This window comes from Ammospiza caudacuta, chromosome 17 (genome assembly GCF_027887145.1).
Source record: "Ammospiza caudacuta isolate bAmmCau1 chromosome 17, bAmmCau1.pri, whole genome shotgun sequence".
In the NCBI taxonomy this organism is placed as follows: Eukaryota; Metazoa; Chordata; class Aves; order Passeriformes; family Passerellidae; genus Ammospiza; species Ammospiza caudacuta.
This window is the reverse complement of record NC_080609.1, coordinates 3,703,445-3,727,032: the sequence shown is the minus strand read 5'-3', so window position 1 is coordinate 3,727,032 and position 23,588 is coordinate 3,703,445. Positions and strand designations below refer to the sequence as shown.

Genomic DNA, 23,588 nt, shown 5'->3' with positions numbered 1-23,588 from the left:
GCTGAGGCGCGGTCACGTGACGGCCAACGGTGCCAATGGCGGTCCCGCGGGCCGTGAAGGCGGCCCGGGGTGGCGGCGGCGGGGCTGAGGTGGTGACGGCGGTCTCTGCCTCCCTGACGGCTCGGGACCCATCACCTGCAGCCCGCTCCGTCCCGAGCCCTTCCCCCGGGGCGGCCGGGAGTTTCCCTCAGCCCAGCTTCAGGCGGGAAGGGAATAGCCGCCCCGGGGAACACGGAGCCTCCGCTGCAGAGGCTCAGGGAGCAGGACGCGATGGCAGCCAGCGCTGAGGGAAGGACATTTCCAGAGGACACCAGAGCAGAACTCTGAGATCTGTATCTGGGCTCCATGTTCCTCCAGGACATCGGTGCCTCATCTCTCCAATATCTCAGGGACTGGAGCCACCGAAGTCTCCGAAGTGTTGAGAAGGGAGCAGTGGGATTGTGCTGATCTTGGGCATGAATCTGAATTCTTAGCAATCACACATGATTTGGGTTGAAAGGAACCTTAAAACCCATCCCATCTGACCCCATACCATGGACAGGGACACTTTCCACTATCCCAGGTTGCTCCAAGCCCTGTCCAGCCCAGCCTTGAACATGTGCAGGGATTTGGAGTCCACATCTTGCCCGGGTAATCACAGGAATGACTCTGCCAAAGGCTGCATCACCTCTCCCAGACACTTTGTGTTCCATTAGACATCTGACATAAAACCCTCCAGAAGAAATTTTATACTGGAATGATATGGAAAGCAAACCAGCAGGAAGCTCTCGGATTTATCCCTTCCATATAAGAAACGCTGGCACTGTAATTGTGGATCGGCTTGGCTGAGCCCAGGCACTGGGACATTCCTGGCCACAGGTGTTAGGAACCCCTCTGTTATTAGGAAAAATAGGTTTCCCCACATCTTCTCCACCCCCAGCTGAAGTTTTTCAGAGTTCAAGTTTAGGTTTTTTAGGCATAGGCTTCCCAGTCACGTTCTCACCCCTAATCGAAGATGGGAAGAGTAGTGTAGTTCAATAAAGTTCAAGTTTTCTATACAATCTTGTGTTTGTTTACTGTTCCATATAAGAATGGTCAGGATTTAAATTGTTTATTGTATATAATATAAATCAAAATCAAATTCTGTATAAAAAAATATGTCAAACATATACAAAGATATCTAGAAATCTGCCCTCTTTTTGTGTTCTGTCCCTGTTCTTCAGTGAGCCTTTGCACACTCAGAACTGCCAGAACAGACAGAAGTCAGAAGTTGTTTTGAAGGTAAATATTCAATATATAAAATACAACAATTTAAGGTCCAAGACTTCTCCAGGAGTCCCAGACACTTTACAACTGGGACCAGTCCAGTTTGGCAATGGGAATAATCCAGGCAGTGGGTTTAGCTCAAGCTGTGAGAAGTGCTGAAGAGTTCCAGTGCTCAAAACTGCTTAAATATTTCCTTAAAGACATCTCTGCTGGGGGCTTTCCCATGACATGAGGTATCAGGGCACTTTTGGGAGGTGTCACAAAGGGAACAGAACAAACCCCGGCCCTGTTCTGCAGCCATTTCAGAAACACAGATTTAGGAGTTTTAGTAGAGATTGCCAAGTGAAACAAGAAAAAAGCCTTTTATGTATTCCCACAGCATTCCCTGCCTTAAAAATGAGCAGTGCAAACTGTGCTGAAGAAGTGAAGATGGAAGTCACAGGAGTGTAAACAGGCAGCACTTGGCAGAGTGGATTGAATCCTGGGATGTGAAGGGTGAAGAATTTCTCAGCCCAAATCCAGGGAACAGGTCCTGGCACTGAGGGAAGCACCAGCACAAAGAAGTTGGGGACCTAAGATCTATTGGAAAAACGGAAAGAAAAGGCACAGGAGTCAAACTGGGTGACAAGAGGTTGCAGGTGAGCTGTGTGCTGAAGGCAGGGCAGCCACGGGGAGTTTGTGCAATCAGAGCAGAGGGCTGGCAAGGGGAGTTCTCCAGGATGTCACCTGGGATCAGGCCACCAGGAGCAGCAGTGCTCCACCAGCTGGGAATGAACGGGGCTCTCCAGCTCAGCAGCAATCCACGTGCAGGAGTTTCAGCAGGTCGGGGTGGGCTTCACTCGGTATCGCCTCCTCTGTTTCCTGCTCTCCTTCCTTTTCTGCACCTGCTCTTTCCGGGCTCTGGCCATGGTGGTTGTGATGCACTGAGAATCCAGGAAGTCCAGCAGCTTTGCCTTGGAGATTTTAATGCCATTCTGTTTGAGCTCTGCGTGCAGATCAGCCAGCTCGATGGGCTCGTAGAACAGAATCCTGTTGTACAGGGCCGTGTTTGAGCGGATGTAGCACCTGACTGCCTCCAGCTTCTCCTCCTCCCGAGCTGCTGCTTGAGATGCTGGAAACTCCTCTTCCTCCTCCTCAGATGTAAAAGCACAGGTCTCAAATCCATTCACAAAGGAACTAAAAGCAGGATGAAACAGATCAGAGGTCAAGGAAAGAACAGCCCAACCAAGACAGGACCAGAGCTCCCCAAATCCCTGATGGTGAGACCCTATGACTTCCCTCTGTGGGATCACAGACCCTGCACTACCAGCACCCACAAAATGAATGAGGCAGAACATGGCACGGTTTCCCATCCCAGCCAGCCCAGAGCTGCATGGAATTTCTGACTCCTGGCCCTTCCCTCCTGGCAGGTTCTGCCACGGAGTGCTGTGCTGTCCTCTCCCAGCTCCAGCTGCAGGTTCTCGGGCAGCACAGAGTGCTCCATGTCACTGACCAGGCATACCAGATTTGGGCCTTGCTCATAAGCAGCTCTTTTTTGTTCTGAGAATAGTTCAGTGGGAATTATTGACTGAAATAGTTCAGTGGGAATTAGACTGAAAATCCAAAGCCTGTTTCTTTTGTAGGAGTGTGCTGACCTCCATATGACTCACTCAAGGAGGTGGCAGGGCAACTACAGGCCACAGGGACAGTCACCTCTGTTCACCTCATTCCTAGCTCATCTCTGTCCTGCACCCCTGAGTGTTTTGTGCAGGATTTCTCTGCCTCACCTCTGTGAACCAAAGGAGATGTCACTCCCATCCAGCGAAGAACGTGCCGACTCCTGGGATGCTGGGAGCTCCTCACCATCAGCTGCCAGGGACACAGATGGCCCTTCCTGCTCTTTGGCTCCTTCTGGGTGATGTGTCACTTTGGTTCTGTCCTTGGGTGGGGCACAGCCTGTTCCATGGGATGCACCATCACCCTTGGCAAGCTGCTTTCTCTTGCCCCCAGCCCTCGGGGCACAGTTCCTGCCCCCAGCCCTGCCTGCCTTGGGCTGCCTTGGGGACTTCTGGGGCAGGGGCTGGGAATAGGAGATCTCATCCTCAAAGTCAGAGTCCCCATCCTGGTGAGTGTACTGGAATATCTCCTTCAGCTTCAACACCATCTGGCGCTTTGGGAGAGCACGGACCCCGAATCTGAGAGAGAAGGTGGGAGTTTGGGTTACAGTAACGTGGCACTTTCCATTGTCACAGCTCAGCAAGAGGCTCAGGCCAGGAAGTGCAGCTGGGAAAGTGTGATGTGACCTCAGGAAGCCCTGGCTGGAGCTTCACCATGGCTCCCCTTCTTTCACACTGCCTGCAGCAGGTACCTCTTGTAAAGAGCCATCCTGGAGAGGTAATGCTCACCTGCTCAGCTCCTTCTTCAGCTGTGGGGTCTCCATGATGGAATAAGCTGGCATGGGTGTCACTGGAGTGCTGGGGGACCTGTTCTCCTGACAGGAAGGTTCTGCAGCAGAAGGAAATTACTGTGATGAGAATCAGTACAGAAAGGACTTAAAAATGGCTGGTAACTTCTCCTCTTAGTGGCAGAAATCCAGTATTATCTAATAATTGTTTAATACTTCCTTATAAGCTGCTTTAGTTATTACTCAGCTTCATATTGGATAGAATAGTCAGCACTTTTTTAACCTACTTAATCGGGATACTTGGTTTTCATTGACTTTACATCAGAAAACAGTTTAAACTGGGACATATGTCACATCTGAAAATGAGGCATTCAGGGCTTTGTTAGAACAGGCAACATTTAGAAAGCAGTTAAAACCATGCTTACTGAATTCTGTGCAGTGGTCCTTCTCCCAGGAAGCAAATTTCCTAACAGAGTCTTGACGCATTAAAAAAACTGAGCAAATCAAGCTCCTGGGGTCTGGAGTTAGATACTGATTTAATGATTCCAGTTTACTGATACTGTGAAGCACAGCCAGTCTCACACATTGTGTTCTAATCACCCCTTAAACTAATCATTTAATATGGCATAATTATTTAATTACATACTACAATGTAATTAAATCATCATCAATCCAGTGGCAAGCAGGCCTGTGTTTTATTCTGCTTTGGTTGTTTTTTCTCTATCCATGAACCCACAGCTCCTGCAAGGAGCACTGTCACTACCAAAGGGCTGGTGACAGTGAAACACTCCAGGAATGCCACATTTAGACAGGCTCTTTGCCACAGCAAATGCCTGCACCTCCTTTGTGCCTGGTCCTGCATCAGAAAGCCCAAAGACCCCCTCAGTGTGCCAAGTGCATCACAGGTAAGATAATCACTGAAATAAAAGCAGCCCAATAAATCTAGTATCAATACAAGCTCTCACCTGGAGTCTTGACAGAATCTGTCTGACCAGCCCCTGCAGCAGCTGCCAACCTCTGAGACAGAGGAAGAATCTCTGCAATTTCATCTTCCTTCTCTTCTCCATTCCAGTCATCCCAGATTTTGGAGTCCAGGTAACTGGCTCTGCTGCCCACTGAGGAGCATGGCTCAATAGGGCTCTTCTCAGGGCAGTGCAAGGTTGTTCTCCTGCCAGCAGGACCTCCTTGGAGAGGGGTGCTGCCCTGGATTCCCTGCAGCTGCACTGGGCTCTCCCCCTGCTCCTGCCAGGAGCCAGGGCTGGGGCTGCTGCCCATGCTGCTCTTTGCAGGGCTGACCTGGCCAGAGCTCTGGCTGTCACCTCTGGCTGGGGACACATACCCAAGGTGCCAGCAGTCATCCACAGGGATTGGGGGCTCCTCACACAGCAGGACACTGCTACCCAGGGAAGGCAGACTGACTTCCCTGTCACTGTCCTCCAGCTCAACCACACTGATGTTGATTTTGTCTTCCAGTGGCTGCTCCTGGCATGGAGGCACCAGTGTGGGTAAACCTGAGATGTTGGCACATTTGCCTTCCCTGCTGGTGTGGCCAGGGGAGAGGAGAACTGGAGCTGCTGGAGAAACTGGAAGGGGATTCTTGGAAGAGGATTCTGCTACTGGGCTGCTGGGTGGGCTCCTTCCACTGGCCAAGTCCTCCATAGGCAAATGTTTGTCTGACAATGTTGTTTCATGAACTTTTATTACATTTCCAGACATTTCATGGTTACTATTACCTGCTGCTAAGTTCTTTGTGCTGAGTTTAGATCCTGAACCCTTTAAAGAATTAATACTTGTGACCAGAGTCTGTGTTGAGAAGCTTCTGCTTTTGCTCAGAACTGGTGTTCCTGGCACAAGCCAGGAGCTGTCTGTGCCTGGAGACATTTCATTACTGAGCCTCTTCCCAGGGCTCGGGTTTCGACTCTGTTTGATCTCTGTACAAACACCTGTTTGTCTGCTGAGAGGAAATTCAGGGGACACCTTTATATCACCAATTACACACACTGTGTCCGTATTGTCACATGAGACCTGGGCTGACCTCTGCTCTGTTTCAGGGACTGATGAGTTATGGTCAGGTTTTGGTATCTCAGGACCTTGTTCCATGTCTGTACACTTCAGGTGCCCAGGGACTTCCATTTCCTTCAGAGCAGAGTCAGACTCTGGCAACTTCTTGTCTTGTTCTAACTCCATTTCATCATCAGAAGATAAAACAATAACATAACCCTTCTGGATCCTGTGAGCTGCAGCACCCTGAGTCCTGCCTGGTGATGACAACACTGGGACATGTGTGTACTTGTTGGATTCACTGCGAGGAATCTCTGCTGGAGAAACTGTGATCTCATTTTTGGATGCAGCACCCAGCTCCTTGGCTTTCTGGGAGTGTATTTCATAAGATGGAAATGATTTTTCCTTTTTGTTTTGCTTTGGTGTTGACATATGTTCCCTGGCAAACTTTCCCTCTGATTTTGGAGATGCAGGTGAAGAGCCAAGAGCAGGAAAAAGGGACACACAAGGCTGGGGAGTTGGACTCCTACAAAATCCATTCTTACATGGAGAGAAGTCTTTTTGTGACTTGCTGAACACAAGTGAATCATTAAGACCAACATGTTTTTCACTAGGGGACTTTCCTGATTCTTTGGTAATTTCTTTCACTGGGGAAGGTTCACAGTGATACCCCTGAGAGGCAGAAAACAAATGTTCATAGCTGTCATTTATATCAGTGTCACCCTGGAAACCAGGAAAGTGCTCTTCACAGTGATCTGCCTTGTCATGTGAGACCTGAGGTGACCTGGAATCCTTCATATCCTCACATCCCTCAACAGCCTCTCCTTCATTAGCACCATGGGAGGTTCCATCCCATTTCTGAGGTTCACTGTGGTGAGGCACAATAGAGGTCTGTGGATCCTTCATGCTCTTGCACCTATTTACATTCTGCATCTTCTCTTCTTGGGCAGACAAGTCACATTTAGATCTTTCCACACCGTTGCCATCCCTCAGATCTTCGAGGCTGTTGCTTACTGAGGCAGATTCAGGTCTCTTTACCTCTTCCTGCTCAGTTTGCTGGTTTGTACCCTGGACTGCCTCAGTGTCACTGCACATGCTGCAGTCTGTTCCCTCGCTCACCTCTCTTTCACCCTGAGCCATCTTCCTCTGAGTTGCAGCAAACTCATAGATTTCCTCCAGCTCTTGTTCTCCCACCTCACTGTCATCCTCCTTCTGGCACTCAGGGCTCAGCATAGCTGCTTCTTCCTCATCTTCACCCACCCACACTGATTTCAAGAGGTCTTGGAAGTTCTCAGCTCTGTCCTCACAATCTTCATCATCCCTCACAGAGATAAGATCATCTTCTGAATCCCCTCTAGAGGACACCTGGCTCTCTCCAGTGCTGCTTTCACACTCTGCCATCAGTTCCCTCACACCAAACCTGCAGGGACACAATAGTAACATTAGAATTTCCTCCTCCAGTATTTCTTCACCATTTGGCTGTCAGATCACTTTTGTGAGCTTTTTAAGAAATTTACATGAGGATGTTGACTTTCCTAAGATGTGAAAGATCCAGTGTCCTCCTAAAATTCCAAACACCCTTTTCCAGGTGTCACTCACATGAAAGTATCAGGCACATTCTTCCTTTTCTGTGTTTGAGACTGACTACATTAAATCCCCTTGGCAATGGGAAAGTCCCATGGAACGGCTGGGGCTGGATAATATCTGCCATGTGCAAGATTCCTGGCTTTTCTGAGTGACAGGGCACCTCTCTATATACATTTGGCAAGCCCCAACCATGTCCCACCCATATCTCAGCAACTGCTCCTGTTCCAAGCTCTTAGTGCATGCCTAGGACCACCACTGAGAGCGTGGCTGACACAACACATCAAAGCCTGAGCATCCAATACATTCTACAAGTGTTGTTCAGATGAAATGAGAATCACATAACAGGAGTTGTGCTCATCATCTACAACACCAGCTGCCAACAGACATCCTGAGACAAAACTCAAAGTCTGCTGAGCATATACTGAACACAGAAACTCTCACACAGTTTTTCAACTGAGGGCAGGATGTCTTTATAGGCAAGCTCCATTTAAGATGTAGCAAAGGTCCATGGAATTTGTAAGCCCTTAAAACTGCAATGGAAGATGTAAAACTGGAATATGTTCAGTATCTGCTGAGCATATCCTGAACATAGAAACTCTCACACAGCTTTTCAGCTGAGGGCAGGATGTCTTTATGGGCATGCTCCATTTAAGATGTAGCAAAGGTCCATGGAATTTGTAAGCCCTTAAAACTGCAATGGAAGATGTAAAACTGGAATATGTTCAGTATCTGCTGAGCATATCCTGAACACAGAAACTCTCACACAGCTTTTCAGCTGAGGGCAGGATGTCTTTATGGGCAAGCTCCATTTAAGATGTAGCAAAGGTCCATGGAATTTGTAAGCCCTTAAAACTGCAATGGAAGATGTAAAACTGGAATATGTTCAGTATCTGCTGAGCATATCCTGAACATAGAAACTCTCACACAGTTTTTTAACTGAGGGCAGAGCATCCTTACAGGCAAGCTCCATTTAAGATGTAGCAAAGGTCTATGGGGATTTTGTAAGCCCCTAAAACTGCAATGGGAGATGTCAAAGAGGGCTGAAAGCCCGAGGGGCTCCAAGCCATGCTCAGGGCACACACCTGGCAGCCAGGGCCTGCAGCTGGGGCCGCAGCCCAGCAGGGAAGTTGGTGTCAGCAGCGTAGAGGAAGCGCAGGAAGGCGGCCACGGCCTGGGCTGACACATCGCTCAGCAGCGCCCGGCGCGTCGGCGCCGCCCCGTCCTCCTCCACCAGCAGCCCCTCGCTGTGCACCTGGCAGGGAGAGCACAGTCTGTCTGCTGATAGAGCAACACAACACCTGCATTCATCCTTGTTCCCACCAGCTCCTTCCCTTCCCTCGTGCCCAGCCCCAGGAACAGGATGCCGAGGTGGGGCAGTTATGCAGAGCTCCCTCTCCCTGTCCTTCCTGACCCTGTGGCTGTTAACTTTAACTACTTGCCTTAGTCACATGTTTAAAAGGTGGTCTTAGAATTCTCCACTTAGTTTTGCAATCAAATTACTTCTCAGCCCAATTTCCATCTACACCTCTCTGTATGAGCTTCATCAGGTGTGTTTTGAATTTACCTGGAAGCTGCACAGGAGCAGGCTGGGCACTATTCAATCTAAAATGCTCTGGGAGTATAAGAACTCCTTCACTAGCCTTGCAGAACGCACAGTCAGTGCAGGTACCTCCAAAGCAAGAGTGACAAAACTATTTTAAAGTACTTCCCAGAAACTTCCTATTCCCTGCTCACACTTCCCAGCCTGGGTGACAGGTAGGACACACCAAGATGGACAAGGCAGTTTGTGCTTGCACAGGGACAAAAATGCAAGGGCAAGAAGCCCTTTGAAAACTCCCTTCTGTTATTATGGTATTTTTTGAAAAATCTCTTTGTTAGGATTTTTCTCCTGAGAAGCTGAGAAGCCTCAGGAAAGAAATGTAAACAATAATTATCTGATTGTCTGGGAATGTGGTCTGGAGATCGTTTACCAACAGATGGATCTTCAATTGGTTTCATGTGAATTGTTTTTAATTAATGACCAGTCACCATCAGCTGTGTCAGACTCTGAGGAGTCAGTCACCAGCTTTCATTATCATTCTTGTTTAACCTTCTGATGTATCCTTTCTCTTTCTTTGCTATAGTTTTAGTATATTGTCACCCTGATTTTTTAAGATTTTCTAACCCTTCTGATGGTTACATTCTTGTAGCAAACTTTCTCATACGCTTTCTGTAAATAACTCATTGTTTTGCATTCTTTTATAGAAGAAGAGAAATTTGATGGACTGTTAGTCTGTCCAGTGTCAAATGGATAAAACAGATGGACTGTTAGTTTGTCAGTGGAGAGGTGGCACTGTCACCCTCCAATCCACTGTCTCTTTTGGAAAACTATAAATGTTGGAGTCGGAAAATAAAGTTGCCTTTGCTTCCCCTTGAGAGCAGCGGTGTGTGCTCATGTTGTTTTGTGTCCTATAGTGACAGTATATTATATGATATAATAACAAATCAACCTTCTGAAAACATAAAGACAAATTCTCATCTCTCACCTCATCCTAAAAACCTCACAACACCACATCCTTCCTTGCTCATGGGTGGAATGCAAGGATCCTTGACTCCCCATAGCCTCCCCGAACAGGATAAAGCAGCACATTTTTCACCACTCTGTCAGGATTTATTCTGCTTTCCTAAGCTGAAACACCACTGCAGGTCCCAAGGCATTGCCATTAGGGCCAGCAGTGCTGTGTGCTGGTTTGGGGCACTGGCTGGCTGTGGGGTGGGGCAGTCTGGGCTCTCCTGAGCAGAAGCAGGAGCAGGAGCAGGAGGGATGGCAGCAGCACTCACAGCCTGGGCCGCCGCCGGACACCGCGCGTACAGCACGAACAGGTGAGCGTAGAGAACCTCCCCGCTGTCCACCTGGAACTGCACATCACTCAGGTGGGGGTTGTTGACCATGGCACCAAAATCTTGAGCCAGCAGCCCCAGAGAGGACTAGGACACAGAAGGAACACAAAGACAGGTGTTACAGATGTCAAACACTTTCCCAGAAGAATAAGAAGGGAGTGACCCAGTGTGGGCCCAGCCTAGACATGCCACCTCTGCCTCCTGAGGCAATCATCAGCTTTATGAACTTCAGCTCTTCCACAGGACAAGCACACAAGTCTAACAGACATTCCTGCTTTGTTTTCCTCTACTTTTTCCCAGCCTGCCCATTGTGGAGAAAGGGCAGTTGTGTTGTATTCTGTGTACTTGTGTCACAGCACATTATCACCTCAGATCTCACCACATGTTTCCTGCTATGGTTTAGCCACAGCCTATAGCTGGCCTCTTGATCTACTGCCTCCCACCACAATTTTAGCAAACTGTAACTTCCACTTCAACAGATTTGAACCCAATTCACTATAATCAGGATAAGAGGAAAGAGGATGACTCAGGAAGGGGTAATGAGCCTTTCTTCTCTCTTTTTACTGTCTGGCAATGACAGCTGAGAAGAGCAGCTCTGCAACAAGGGGCCCCCACAGATGGAGGCATCAAGTTCAAAGGAATTTATGAGCATGCTACTGAAACCTCTTTTGTAAATTGCACTCCATTTTAAAAAAGAAACACAACTTCTATTACCATTCCAGAACCCCTGGCTAGAATTCTGGGGAGGGCTGAGTTACCTAAGGCTGGTTATGGTGACAGCAAGGTCAGGCTTGGGACACGCTGCCAAAGACAGCAAGGATGGTAAGACAGCTTCTCTGGAGCTGCTCCCAGGCAATATCCTGAAGACTCAGATCTCTCCTAGGGTTGCAGCTCTGGAGGTGGCCCTGGAGTGCTTCAGAGAAGTTTGAAACACCCTCAGATCACAGCTGGGTTGAGAAACTGCCTAACTGCACGTGAACAGCAGTTTATGGTTAACATCCTAATCATTGACATTGTGCTTTTCAAACCTACTGCAAGTTTTATTCCAGGGAACATCTGCAGGACATGCAGTTCCACCTGGAACAACACAGCTCTTCATTTTCCTAGCAGGTTTCTACATTAGCAGTGAGCTGTGGAGAGCCAACCTTTCAACTTGCTGCAGCCAGCAGGAATTAGCAGCACACATCAGAACACTTCTCCCAGCCTTCAGAGGTGGGCTAGGGAACATTCTGCATGTTGTGGCAGTGCTCTGGACTGATCTCCAAAGGGAAGGCAGGAAACTCAGTCTGGAAACTAATCTGACTCCTCTTGTTTTCTTATTCTTGGCAGGTGGGATACCTGTGAGGCTGCCCTGGGGCTGCCAGCAAACACAGGCTCCAGATGTGACGTTCCAGGCAGCGAGCCCAGAACAGCTTTCCTGCTGGTGCTAAAATTATCAATCAAGAATGGAGAAATTAAACAAGGCCAGAAACCTCCTGGCTGCTCCACTCTCTGAGCAAGGCACAGAAACTGGCCAAGGAGGCAGCTCTGAGCAGGTATGAGCTGTGTGCTGGAGAACACACCAGAACATTCTCTCCTGCTGAGGAGGCCACTGAGACTGACCCCACTGATGTGACCAAGGGTCTGCACCAGAGGGGATGTGTTACCAATGCAATGAGTGCATTTGCTCTACATGGTCACACTGTTTGTGCTCATATAAAGCACAAATCTCTCCCACTGCCAATCCAGCTCTTCAACAACACTTCACTGGCTCAGGGGAACTGAAAGGGAAACAAACAGACTCTGAAAAAATGGCCATACTTGTTTTGCTGGGAGCAACTGAGCTTCAACAACAGTGTGAGAACAGTTTCTGTATTGCTAAAAGCCTCTGGTTTAATAGAAAAACAAAACAAAGCCTTTTCCTGCTAAGGATATTTTTTTTAGTACTCCCAAAGAATATCTAGAGTTTCTGTACCAAGTAGCTGGGATCCTCAAGCTCAATACCAATTCTCACCTCAAGGAATTGTCTCCTTTTAGAAGTATCTTAGTCCTCTAAGCACAATATGAAAGTATGTTGTAGAGCATCAAAATTTATCCAGCACCAAAATGTACTTCCTTTCAGGGCATGATTATTTATTATCAAGCAAAAGATAGTAAGTTTCATCAGATAAAGTGGATGACCTTGGTAAGAAAATGAATTAATTTTACTTTGTATGAACTTCAATTGAATAAAACTGATTATACATTCATGGAAAATTACACATCCCCTGGTGCATGTGGGATAAGATGACATCTACAGACCACATAAAAAAATCATCTGTGACTTACTGGGCTGTGTTTCTCACTCAGTCACCATAGAGCACACACTGATTTACAAACTAGATCCTCTGTGCTCCCACAACTGAGAGTTTTCTACACCAAACCCTTTAAAAGCTCAATTAGCAGCAAAAACTGCTTCCTACCCTCAAACACTGTCAGTGCTACAGCTCCCTGACCTGCACAGCCTGGCCTTCTGTTCCCTGGCATTTAAATCATCTCTCATCAGGCAGGACAAGCACTGAAAAACCCTCAGGATGGAACACCCCAGGTGTGCTGATCTCACCTGTGCCCATGAGGAATCCTCAAGTCACTGTGAACCTCAAGCACCACTTTGTTTCCACAGATAGGAATTGGAAATATTCCACACTTCTTTGATTTGCACAAAGGAACAGTTTTTAATTGTTATAGATGAATGTATAAAGAGTAGGAAAAAAGGTTATCCTTACTTTTTTAGTGCTGCTCCTGAGGAGGCTCTTCTTCTTGGATGGGGGCACAAAGCCACTAAGTGGGGGATCACTGGAAGTCAATTCTTCTCCTCAGGGAAGAAAATGCACATCACAAATCACACACAACCTCCTTGTGGCACAGAATGATCTAAGAACTCCTAAGAGGATCCTTCATGTGACAGCTGCTGTGACCAGGCTGGCTGGGCTGAAGGCTCAGCCTCTCCCTCAAGGCTTTTTGCAGGGTTTGGCTCTGGGTTGTGACAGCTTGAGGGTACCTAAGCACCATTTCACTGTTATTTATATACATTAAAGGGCCAGGGACCATCTGCTGCAGTTGAGCAGGGGAAGTGAGCAGTATTATATCCAAGTGCAAATGCAGACAGGTGAGCTCAGAAACCATGTTCTCTTTCACAGATGAACAGGAGACACAACAGATTCTGCTGAAGAGCCAGAGCACTTTAGGGGGTACCACTGCCCTCAAAATGTGCAGTTGTGCACCACATGCACTGTGACTGGGGACATTAGAGAGTTGCCCACAGAGGAATTCCAGGTGTTGTATTTTATCAACCCTGAGCAGGCACAGATAAACTCCAGGTTTGTGTAATTCATGTCCAACATAAAATCATCCCTCTTGTGCATCTCTCATCCAACTGTCTCAAGACCTGAAAAGACAGTGCACAGAACAGAAAGGCTGTCCAGGTAGAATCATGGAATCCCAGACTGGTTTGGGTTGGAAGGGACCTAAAGCCCATTCAGTGCCACCCCTGCCATGGCAGGGACACCTCCCACTGTCCCAGGCTGCTCCCAGCCCTGCCCAGCCTGGCCTTGGGCACTGCCAGGGATGCAGGGGCAGCCATAGCTGCTCTGGGCACCCTGTGCCAGGGCCTCAGCATCCTCATAGGGAAAAATTTCTTCCCATTATCTAATCTAAATATAACCTACTTCAGTTTGGAACCAATCCTCATGTCCTACATGTCCTTGTGAAAAGTCCCTCTCCAGCTCTCTTGTATGTCCAAGATAAGCAGGAATGAAGATTTTGTTCCAGGCTCCCTCCTGGCAGAAAATACTTTGATTTCTTTAATTTTAAAATAAAATCTAACATATGCTGTCCAGGAATTCTCTTAAAAGCTGGGATTTATGAATCATTTCAGAAATATCAGGTTGATTGTTCTACATCCTATTTCAGGAAAATGTGCCCCCACAACATCACCTCTTGGATCAACACCAACAACCTGTGGGTGCTGCTGTGGCTCTCAGAGTGAGCCCAGCCACAGCCTGGCTCTGTGCAGCTGAAGGAACCAGGGCAGGGCCCACAAAGCTGCCAGAACTCACCTGGCTGCTCTGCTGCCTGAACATGGCCAGTGTCAAGGTTCCACTGGGTAAGGGTGAGTCCTTCCCTGGCCAAGTCCACCAGGTCCTGCAGGGTCTGAATGTCCTGGCTTGGGGATAAAACCTGCCCATCTCCTTCAGGAACTGGCTTGGATCCATCAGAAGTCTGGCCTCCAACCTTTGTGCAAGAGGGCTCCTGAGAACTGAGGTCAGGCTGAGTTTGCTGGGATATTTGTGGCTGATGAGATCCCACTGATGGCTGAAGGTTCTCTGGCTGATTCTGATCAAGTGAGGAGGGAAAAAAAGACACCAATAAATTAGATCTTGTTTCATGTATTTGCAAAGCTCAGAGTACAGTGTTTATTTCATACTCCTGAAATATCTATGAAGGATCACAGAGCACTGCCCAGGTCCAGGGGATTCTGAGGAACAGCTCTCTGCAGTTCTATGAAGGACTCTCCAGAGAAAAGACAGCTCTGAGCAGAAGAAAAAAAGCTACCATGGAAAATGCAGAAAAGTTGGTTTCTCCAGGAGCATATCTGTGCAGGCAGCTGCCAAGCAGAGAGAAAGCTCCCAATTCAACATCTAAATATTTAATTATGGCTGGAGTTCCTGGCAAAAGTCACAGCTGAAGCTCTCCAGGTGCTTCTGTTCTGAGTTCTGAAATGCTTTTGCATTTTCAGTTACATTACATGTAACTAAACATTAGTTACATTTTATATGTAACTAAATCAAACTTTCACCTTGGAGTGGGTATTTTCCAGGTTTGATCTTTGTTTCCCAAAAAATAATTTTGCTCATTTACTTCTAAGTAAAAATAGTTCAGCCATTTCTGTGAATGGAAAGAATCAGAGGAAAAACACACTCTTGCCATGATTTTAAAGACATTCCTGCTTTTTATTTTTAAACTTCTCTGGCAGGTTCTGGCTTGAATGAAAGGTCTCTCCAGCCTCAACCTGCAACAAGCAAGAGAAACACTGGGCTTTGACTAGGGAAGAAGTATTAAATAAAGCACCTAAATATGCACAGTAGATTTAGAATAGGTGTTTTGAGCACCAAACATTTCTTCAAGAGAAGAACTAGGGAAGAGAGAGAAGTGTTATCCTTCTTGGAGAAAAGAGACTGAAAGAGCTTTCTCTGTGGGCACTTTTTATAAAAATACAGAGAAGTGGAAGAGGCAGATCCAGGTGGAATCAAAATGAAAGGGTGGAACTGAGACCTGGACTAAGCTCACATGCAGCAGGAGGATGCACAGGGGAAGCCTGAGTGCAAATGCTTTGCTGTACAACTCCAGGCACTCCCACCTTCTCTGTGCTAGCAAATAGCAGGTTTCAGTTTAAATTTTTCTCCCCAGCCCTTGCTGAGTGCAACACAGGCAAAGTTCACACTAGAAATGACCAGAAAGAAGTGCTAAGTACAAAAACAAGAGCCAGGCTGCTGTAAATATGGACAAACTAATGGCACAATGAGCAGGATGGGATCCCTTTACTCAGTACTCTCTGTTCCCATCCCTTTTACTTTCTGAAAGCTCAAAAACCATGGTAACATGAACCTTGTTCTCCTCTCCAAAAGGCAGAAATGAAAGTTCAAGATCCTCAAACGTGACTGGGTAAGACCAGGGAAGAACAGATCACAGGCAGTGAGTGTGCAGAGAGAGGGGATCACTGGTTTACATTCCAAACCAGGAAACAGAAGGGACACAGGGCAAGTATCAAGAACCAGGACACACACATATCAGAGCAAGGACAACAGCCCCACCTGCACAGGCTTCCAGGGTTCAATTGGAGGGGTCAAGGCTGCAGTGTAGAATGATTCAGGGTCACAGGGTCCTGTCAGAGCACTGATGTTCCACAAAAAGCATTTCTTGGCTTTGCACAATGGCATGAGCCAGGCTGCTTCTCCAGATTCATCCTCCAGAATCCTACTGATGGGCAGCTGAGGGGTGGGAGGGAATTCCATCTCTTCTGTCAGCATCATGGCTACTCTCTCCTGGATCCTCTTGTGGACCTTCTCTGGGTCCTGGAGCAGCAGAGGTGGAGGGGCACTGGTGCCTTTCCTACGCCTCTTTTTCTCTTTAAAAAGAAAAGGAACCCAAGTAAGTAAACAGCTGAACACACAGGGCAGAGGAGATCAGCACAGCATCTTCTTCAGTGACAACAAAAAGGCATGGGAACACAACTCTTAAGATTGTGCAGGTAGTCCAAAACCTCACATGGCCCTTACAGGAGAAATGAACTCCACCAACAACCCCATGAAGGGTCCTTTTCTTGTGTTCTGGTCATGGGTGAGATCAAACCACAGCTCACACAAACACTGGGCAGCTTTCATTTGGAAATGCTGTGTCTTACTACCTTTGCCTTACTAATGCCCAGACCCAAATCCAGCTGGGAGCATCTGTGGGCAGGAGCAGGGTTGTGAAGAGTGAAGTCTCCCCTCTGGGCAGCTCTCAACCCTCTCCCCTCTCCCCAAAGGCCTTTCTAAACCCTTCTGCACTCTGGAATGGTGAGGCCCTGCTCAGCAGCATGTACTGGACACACATGGCACTGCAAAAAGGACAAAATGATATCAGATAACACTGAAAAAGCTGCATTAATCCAGGCTGCAGCAGGAGGAACAGCAAAAGAATCTACTACAGGAGAAACAGCAATCATATTTTTGTATTATTTCTCCTCACTTCCACAGTTTACAAGAAACAACAGCTTAAGACTATTTTACAGATTCAAAAGAGCAAATCAGTGAAAAAAAGCACAGGATTCCTGAAACCCATGGACATCCTGCTGTCATTCTAGACTGCATCTGGATACTGCATATTGTTGAAGCTCTGACAGCTTAAACAAACCAGAAACAGGGCTCTCATCCCTCCTGTATCCAACAGGGAAGCTTTGGTGGAGAGCAGCCCTGTTACTCCTGCAGTACCACAGCCTCAGACACCAACCTGCTGTCACACATACCTGATCCTGGCTTCCATTTGATTGGGAAAGCAGCCACTGCTTTCACATTTGTAACTGATTTTGCTTGCTCCTGCTTTTCTTGCTCCAACAGAGAGCGTGACATTGCCATGGCAACCTGCAGATCTTCATCCTTAGGCTCCATTTTGGCCCTCTTCTGTGTTTTCCTCAGGTCCTCGTTGGAGGGGCCTTTCCTCTTTGCCCTGCTGGGCTGATTGCTGAAATCCAAGAATGCAGCAGGCAGCCCCAGTTAATGTGGCTGGATCAGAGACAACAACCACTGAGTACTCCAGAGCAACTGTTCCATTTGCTCACAGAGATTCCCATGTCAAGCATAATAAAAACCATTCAGTACTTTCTTTCCTAGCAGAGAGCAAAGGATTTATCATTCATGGAATTTAGAGCAATTTAGAGAAGTCTTATTTTGGGATGTAAGCATCTGTTACCTCTACCTTGAATGACTTTTTCTATCAAAGGGGAACAAACAAGTTGAAGCAGGGAGAAAACCAGATCACCAGAAAATGCTTTCCCACCCCTCAGCTTGCATAGGGACCAGGCAATGGTCCTTCCTTGGCACAACAGGACTTAGGAGCCCCTCCACAAACTCACTCAGGCACCACTTGGTGCACTCAGAATCTGAAGACTCTGCTCAAATTCAAGTGAGCAGCTCTGTACCAAGCACATTCCAAACCATCACATCTGCTTCCTCTTTGGCTCAGGATGAAAGGATGTTCCCAGGACAGCCATGAACTGAGGAGCTGAGGCTCTGGCACCACAGATGTCAGGAAAGGCCCCACACCCACACTCTGTGTTCACTCAATAAGCTCAAACACACCCATTCAGCTTTACTGAAGACAAATCATTCTGACAAACCACTGTAAGGTTATTTACTCCCCATTTTGCTCCTGCTGGCTTTTAAAGTCATCCACTACCTGACCTCTTCTGAGGGAAATTCAGATTTCTCCAACTGACTGCCACATCCTCCTCACTGGGTCATGGCTCAGGGCTCACCCAGTGTGTGAGTCAGCCTTGCATTTACTGCTCCTCCCAACCTCCAACACCTCTCAGGCCAAAAGAAGCAATCAGCATCTTTTTTTTTTTCTTTACCAGCTTACCTGGGACACTGAAGAGCTGCATCACCAAGAGTGGCCACCTGCAGCTGCACTGCCTGGAGCAGCAGGTTAGGAGGCACCTCCATCTCCACAGCACAGCGTTTCAGGTGGCTGACTCTGCTCTGGGGGGTTTGGAACTGCTTCCCACAGATGGGACACTCAGGGACCACTGGTTTGCTGCAGGATGACACCTGTGCTTCTTCCATCTCATCCAGACACCTGGGAGACAGTGGCAAATGGAGACTTTACCTATGGAGACTTTGAAGGGTCCATGCTAAGACTGAAGCAATTAATATATTAATATTAATACTGGTATTATTAATAGAAAGCACAATCACTTCTAGTATCAGTAACAGCCATGAACATCCACTAAAGGAACAAGAACTATGTGCCCACAGCTGTGATGAACACAACATGGAACAGTTACATGGAAATAATGGTCTCAGAGGCACATCAAAAACATATTGCTCAAAGGCAAGTGCAGTGAATAACTTTAGAATCATAAAATCCCACATGGTTTGGGGTGGAAGGGACCTTAAAGGACATCTTGATCCATGCCCTTAAAGGACATCTTGATCCATGCCCTTAAAGGACATCTTGATCCATGATTCCCCATAGGCAGGGACACCTTCCACTAGAACAGGTTACTCCAGACCTGTCTTGAACATCTCTTGGAATAAGGAGTCCACAGGCTCTCTGAACAACACATTTCATGTGTGTCCATCACCCAATCCCTCTTCCTGCACTCATTTTAACATTCCAGCTCATTTATAAACCTCTGTTAACAGAAAAGGAGCAGCTGAATTGACACCATGCTCCAGAGTGCAGCATGATGATCTTCAAATAACTTCGGGCAGGCCAAAACTATGTAAAAATTTGTACTTGTTGCTTTTCTGTTCTTTCCAAAGAGATTCAGAGTGTGAAATTCTGGATCTGCAGGACCTATTACAAAAGTCACTCCTTGGTTAGGTAATGACACACAGGGCTGTGCTAAGAGACCATTCAGCACTGGTGAAGACTGGTGTGTCAGTGCATCTGTCCATCTACAGCTCCACTCTTGGGATGAAGGCTGCTATAAAAAATCCCTGGCTGATATAACCTTGTAATCTCAACACATGATTACATGTGAATGGTTCAGAAAGCCTGACTTTCCAAAAAACATATCTAGCACTCTCACTGTTTTATAGCTTTTTCAAGCAGCACAAATTGTCTGAAAACAGAAACAACAGTAACACCTAGAAAGCTGCAGGTGCAGCAAGCCTGATCAATGGGAGCCAGTCAGTAACATGATGCAGGACTGGACAATTTACATCACTCCTGCTGTCTGGAAGTGCCTGAATTAAGAATTTACAGTCATTCAAATGTGTTGTTTCTGATACTTTGTCAACAGAAAAGCACAGTTTCAATTTCCAGAGAGTTGCCTGTGCATAATATATTGTGTTTGATTTTTATCACTAAGGAAATAGTAAAATGAAGGGCAGTAATTTCAACTGAGTCATCTCTGAGTAGCTCACATTTCCCTCAGCAAACACCTCAGATACAGTGACATACCAGATGTTCTTAGATGAATTGTAACAAATCAGAGCAAACACAACTTTGTTGGTTGAAATCAGTAGATCTCTAAATTTGCATTAGGGAGTCATCACTAATGGAATCATTAAGGTTGGAAAAGACCTTGAAGATCAGCAGGTTCCTTTACAATGGCAGCTCCTCTGCCACACTGCCCATGAAAGCAGATTTGGCCTGGCCACACATATGCAGGAGCAATCAGCCTCTGCTTTCACACCAAAATGGCTCCTTAATTCAACTTTCAAAGGTAAACCCTTTATGCAGAACCCCTGCTCTCACTTTCTCCCCTGCCTGGGCTGAGTGAGGAGTCTCTGGGGCTGGATGGAAGGACAGACAGGTCCTGGTGTCTGACCTGTTGACGTGCTGCTCTCTCCGCAGGCTGTTCATGGCTGTGAGATCCTTCTGGCAGATCTGACAGAAGAACAAACCTGCATCCTCCAGGCTTGCCAGGGCTCCTTCCTTGCATTCCTGCTGGAGAGCCAAAGCCAGGGCACTGTCGTGTTCCATGGATGGGAGATGCTGGGTATCTGGCAAAGGAGGCAGAGATGATGTAAGATGGAAACTGAATCCTGTATGGAAGGTGAGAAACTGGTACACTTGGCATTATTAAACCAGACACGCAAAAATTCATTGCAATCTTTCTCTTGCATCTTCACACCCAATCTCCACCAGGAAAGGAACAACCTGTTCCTTTTTAACACTCCAAGACTGAACTCCAAGACTATACCATGAAACTGATACACTTGTCATTATTAGCCTATTAAACTAGACACGCAAAAATTCATTGCAATTTTTCTCTTGCATTTTCACACCTGATCTCCACCAGGAAAGGTACAACCTGCTCCTTTCCAACATTCCCAGACTGGACCAGCCCAGGGGCAGGAGGTGACAATTCACTCACAGTGCATCATATGTCAGGGACAATGAAGGGACAGTTTTGACTGAAGTTTCTGGGGAAAATAGGGAATTTTATACATCAAATGTATAACACATTTATATATAACAGTGCTCTGGCTTTGGCTCTTCAGCAGATTTTCATGTCCATACAGAACCAACAGGGACTTGATCTATAAAGAACCAACCAGAGTAAATTTGCTGTGAATTCCATTTATCAACACAGAACATACCATGTTAGAGAGTGCTTGGAGATGTATCTAAGATGGGGCTACCTAAGAGCTGCCTGACACTGTCCCTAGGGAAGGATGACAAAGTTCACTGATCTTGTTGGAATTTCAACCTGTTTCCAAAAAGACAATCATTCCTCTAGAATTTACATGAGGTTAATTCAGCCTTAGAGAAGAGCTGGAAAAAAAGTATGGATAATCCTTTAACAAAGTTTTCTCAGGGATCTGGAGTGATTTGCACAGCAAGCCACTAGGCCAGCAAGGAACAAAGCCCTAGGATCCAGGACTGCTCCTGAGGAACCCTTCTCACCAGGCACTCACTCTGCACACAGCAGAGCCAAGAGGAGACACATACCATCCTCAGGAGGCTCCTGCTCCTGGCTCCTGGCAGGGAAATCCCAGCTGGTTGCAGCCTTTGGCACGCTCCCATCCGAGCTGAGCTTCAGCTGCTCAGGTGCCACTCTCTTGAACTGCTGCATTCTCTCCACCACCAGCTCTGCCACCCTCACCTTGGGGGTGGGTGAGGAGCAGGATCCTGGAGGAGTAGCAGGAAGGAAGGGTAAGGTGGTCTGGGAAGAGCCACTCACAGGATTTACTAGAGGGAGAGAAAACACCACTTTTACCAGGCAGTTTTAAACACATGCTGAGAGTTTCTGGAAAGCCATTCCCTGACAGCAGCCAGGCTCAGTTCTACAGCAGCCATTCTTGGAAGAGGGAACAATTTATGTAGCCACAGTAACAACACTGGGGTTCTGGGCTACAGGGGCATTTGGAGAAATTTGTATCCTTTTTTAGGCAGGAATATTAAGGCAGCCACGTGGAGGATTTACTAGAGGGGGAGAGAAAACACCACTTTCACCAGACAGCTTTAAACACACACTGAGAGCTGCTGGGAGGCCCTTCCCTGACAGCAGCCTGGGCCAGGCTCAGCTCTGCAACAGCCATTCTTGGAGAAGTGAAGAATTTGTGTACAATAACAGTAACAATACTGGGGTTCTGGGCTACAGGGGCATTTAGAGACTTTTGTATCTGTTTTATAGGCAGGAATATTGAGGAAGCCTTGCATGGTCTGCAGCAGGGACGTGGAAGGCAGTCCCACAGCCCTGCTCTCCCAGCATTCCCACCACACAATGTCCCATTCCTGACTGACCCAATTTATCAGTTTAAGGACTTCCATCACTGGTGACTGCATTCTGGCCATCACGTTTAACACCTACTGAAGGACTAACCCCTTCTGAATTAATCCAACACCTTCCTTAACTCATTCCTGGTTTTGCCCGTGAAAACATCCAGTGACAGATGTCACCACACAATGAAGCAGTGAGTGAAAAAGCACCACAATATACTCTGAGCTTGCTTCTAGATGATCTGAGAGTACTTTTCTCAGCTCTGATACTTCAAAAAAACACAGTAAATAATCACTGGCCAACAAATCAGTTTGCACCAAGGCTTCACCTTACTGAGGGACACACTGCTAGGTTAAACCTGTGTAAGGTGCAAGACTTCCAACAGTGCTGCTGCATCCCCTCTGCGTGGATTTCTCAAAACCTCCCCTGAGCTACAGAGTCCTCCCAGTCCTTGCCTATCTTCTGTTTGAACTGTTCCAGGTCACCTACCTGTCAGAGACCTCTGGCTTCCCTCAGAGGTCCCTGTGCTCAGCTGGCTGGCAGGGAGAGGGCTCCTTGCTCCATCCCCCTGTGCAGTCTCACCACTACAGGCTGCAGCATCACCATCTTCTTTATGCACCAACGTTTGCTCCTTTGGGCCCAGATTTTGAAGGAAGTTTTTCTCCTTCACTGCTGGTGAGTGATGAAGGGTTTGGCTCTTAGCAGCAGCTTTGCCTCTTCTCAGTTTGCTTCGTGTTGTGGTGCTCTTTGGCCTTTTCTGAACCCTCTTTGTTGCCTCAGCATCCCCAGCCTTTTTCTTTGCCCCACTCAAAATATTTGCCCACAACTCTTTGAAATCATTGTCCTGTTCATCCATTGGCTTTCCAGCAACACTCTGAGGGCTGGAGGGCAGGGGGAAGCACCAGAATCAGTTCAGATTTACATCAGCCCTTCCAGCACCTCAGAGATGTCCATTCTCCAGACTCCAATGAGCTCACCAGACAGAGTGGGCACTTCCAACAGTTCATTCTTCCACACTTCATTCACATTCAGCAGAGCATGTTTTCTCTCCAAGGACCTCACCTGCTTTCACAAGTTGGTTCTTCAGAAGACTCTGGATCTTAAGTTAGGCACCTCAGTTTGTGCAGAGCACGTGTAGGATCATCATGGTAAGGTACAGAGCTTCAGAGAGACACTTAGGAAAGCCCTTAAACAAAGAAACAAAAGCAGGTGGTCATGCATGATGGTACAGGCAGAGGCACTGTGGGACAAGGTGTAAACTGCTGAAGGAGAAGAGAATTTGCATGAAATACTAAGATTAGAAACAGCACATATTGACCCCAAAGAGTGTCCCTATAATTGTACCACAGAAATGCCCCAAGCCACATCAGCAAAGGAGAGGAGAGATTTCAAAACAGGTATCTGATATGGGGCAGGTTTTTGTCTTGGAGCTCTGGATTCAGACAGTCCTGCTGTTATACAACATTCCTACTTATATAAATAGAGCACAAGACCAGCAAATGCAGCAGGGAAAAGCCCCATCCCTCAGCTCATGCAGTG

General features: G+C 47.2%; 1 protein-coding gene across 1 annotated transcript; it reads right to left on the bottom strand.

The window, feature by feature from the left end:
- Nucleotides 1-1,251: 1,251 nt before the first annotated feature.
- SLX4 (SLX4 structure-specific endonuclease subunit) lies at nt 1,252-22,905 on the bottom strand. The gene is made up of 14 exons (XM_058816097.1): nt 22,539-22,905; nt 21,278-21,517; nt 20,151-20,325; nt 18,233-18,448; nt 17,121-17,335; nt 15,928-16,241; nt 14,173-14,449; nt 12,841-12,929; nt 10,037-10,183; nt 8,299-8,468; nt 4,594-7,049; nt 3,630-3,729; nt 3,012-3,419; nt 1,252-2,421 (listed from the first exon to the last, which is right to left on the bottom strand). The coding sequence occupies exons 1-14, from the start codon at nt 22,903-22,905 to the stop codon at nt 2,061-2,063; spliced, it is 5,535 nt and encodes a 1,844-aa protein (XP_058672080.1). The 3' UTR covers nt 1,252-2,060.
- Between the last annotated feature and the right edge of the window lie 683 nt (nt 22,906-23,588).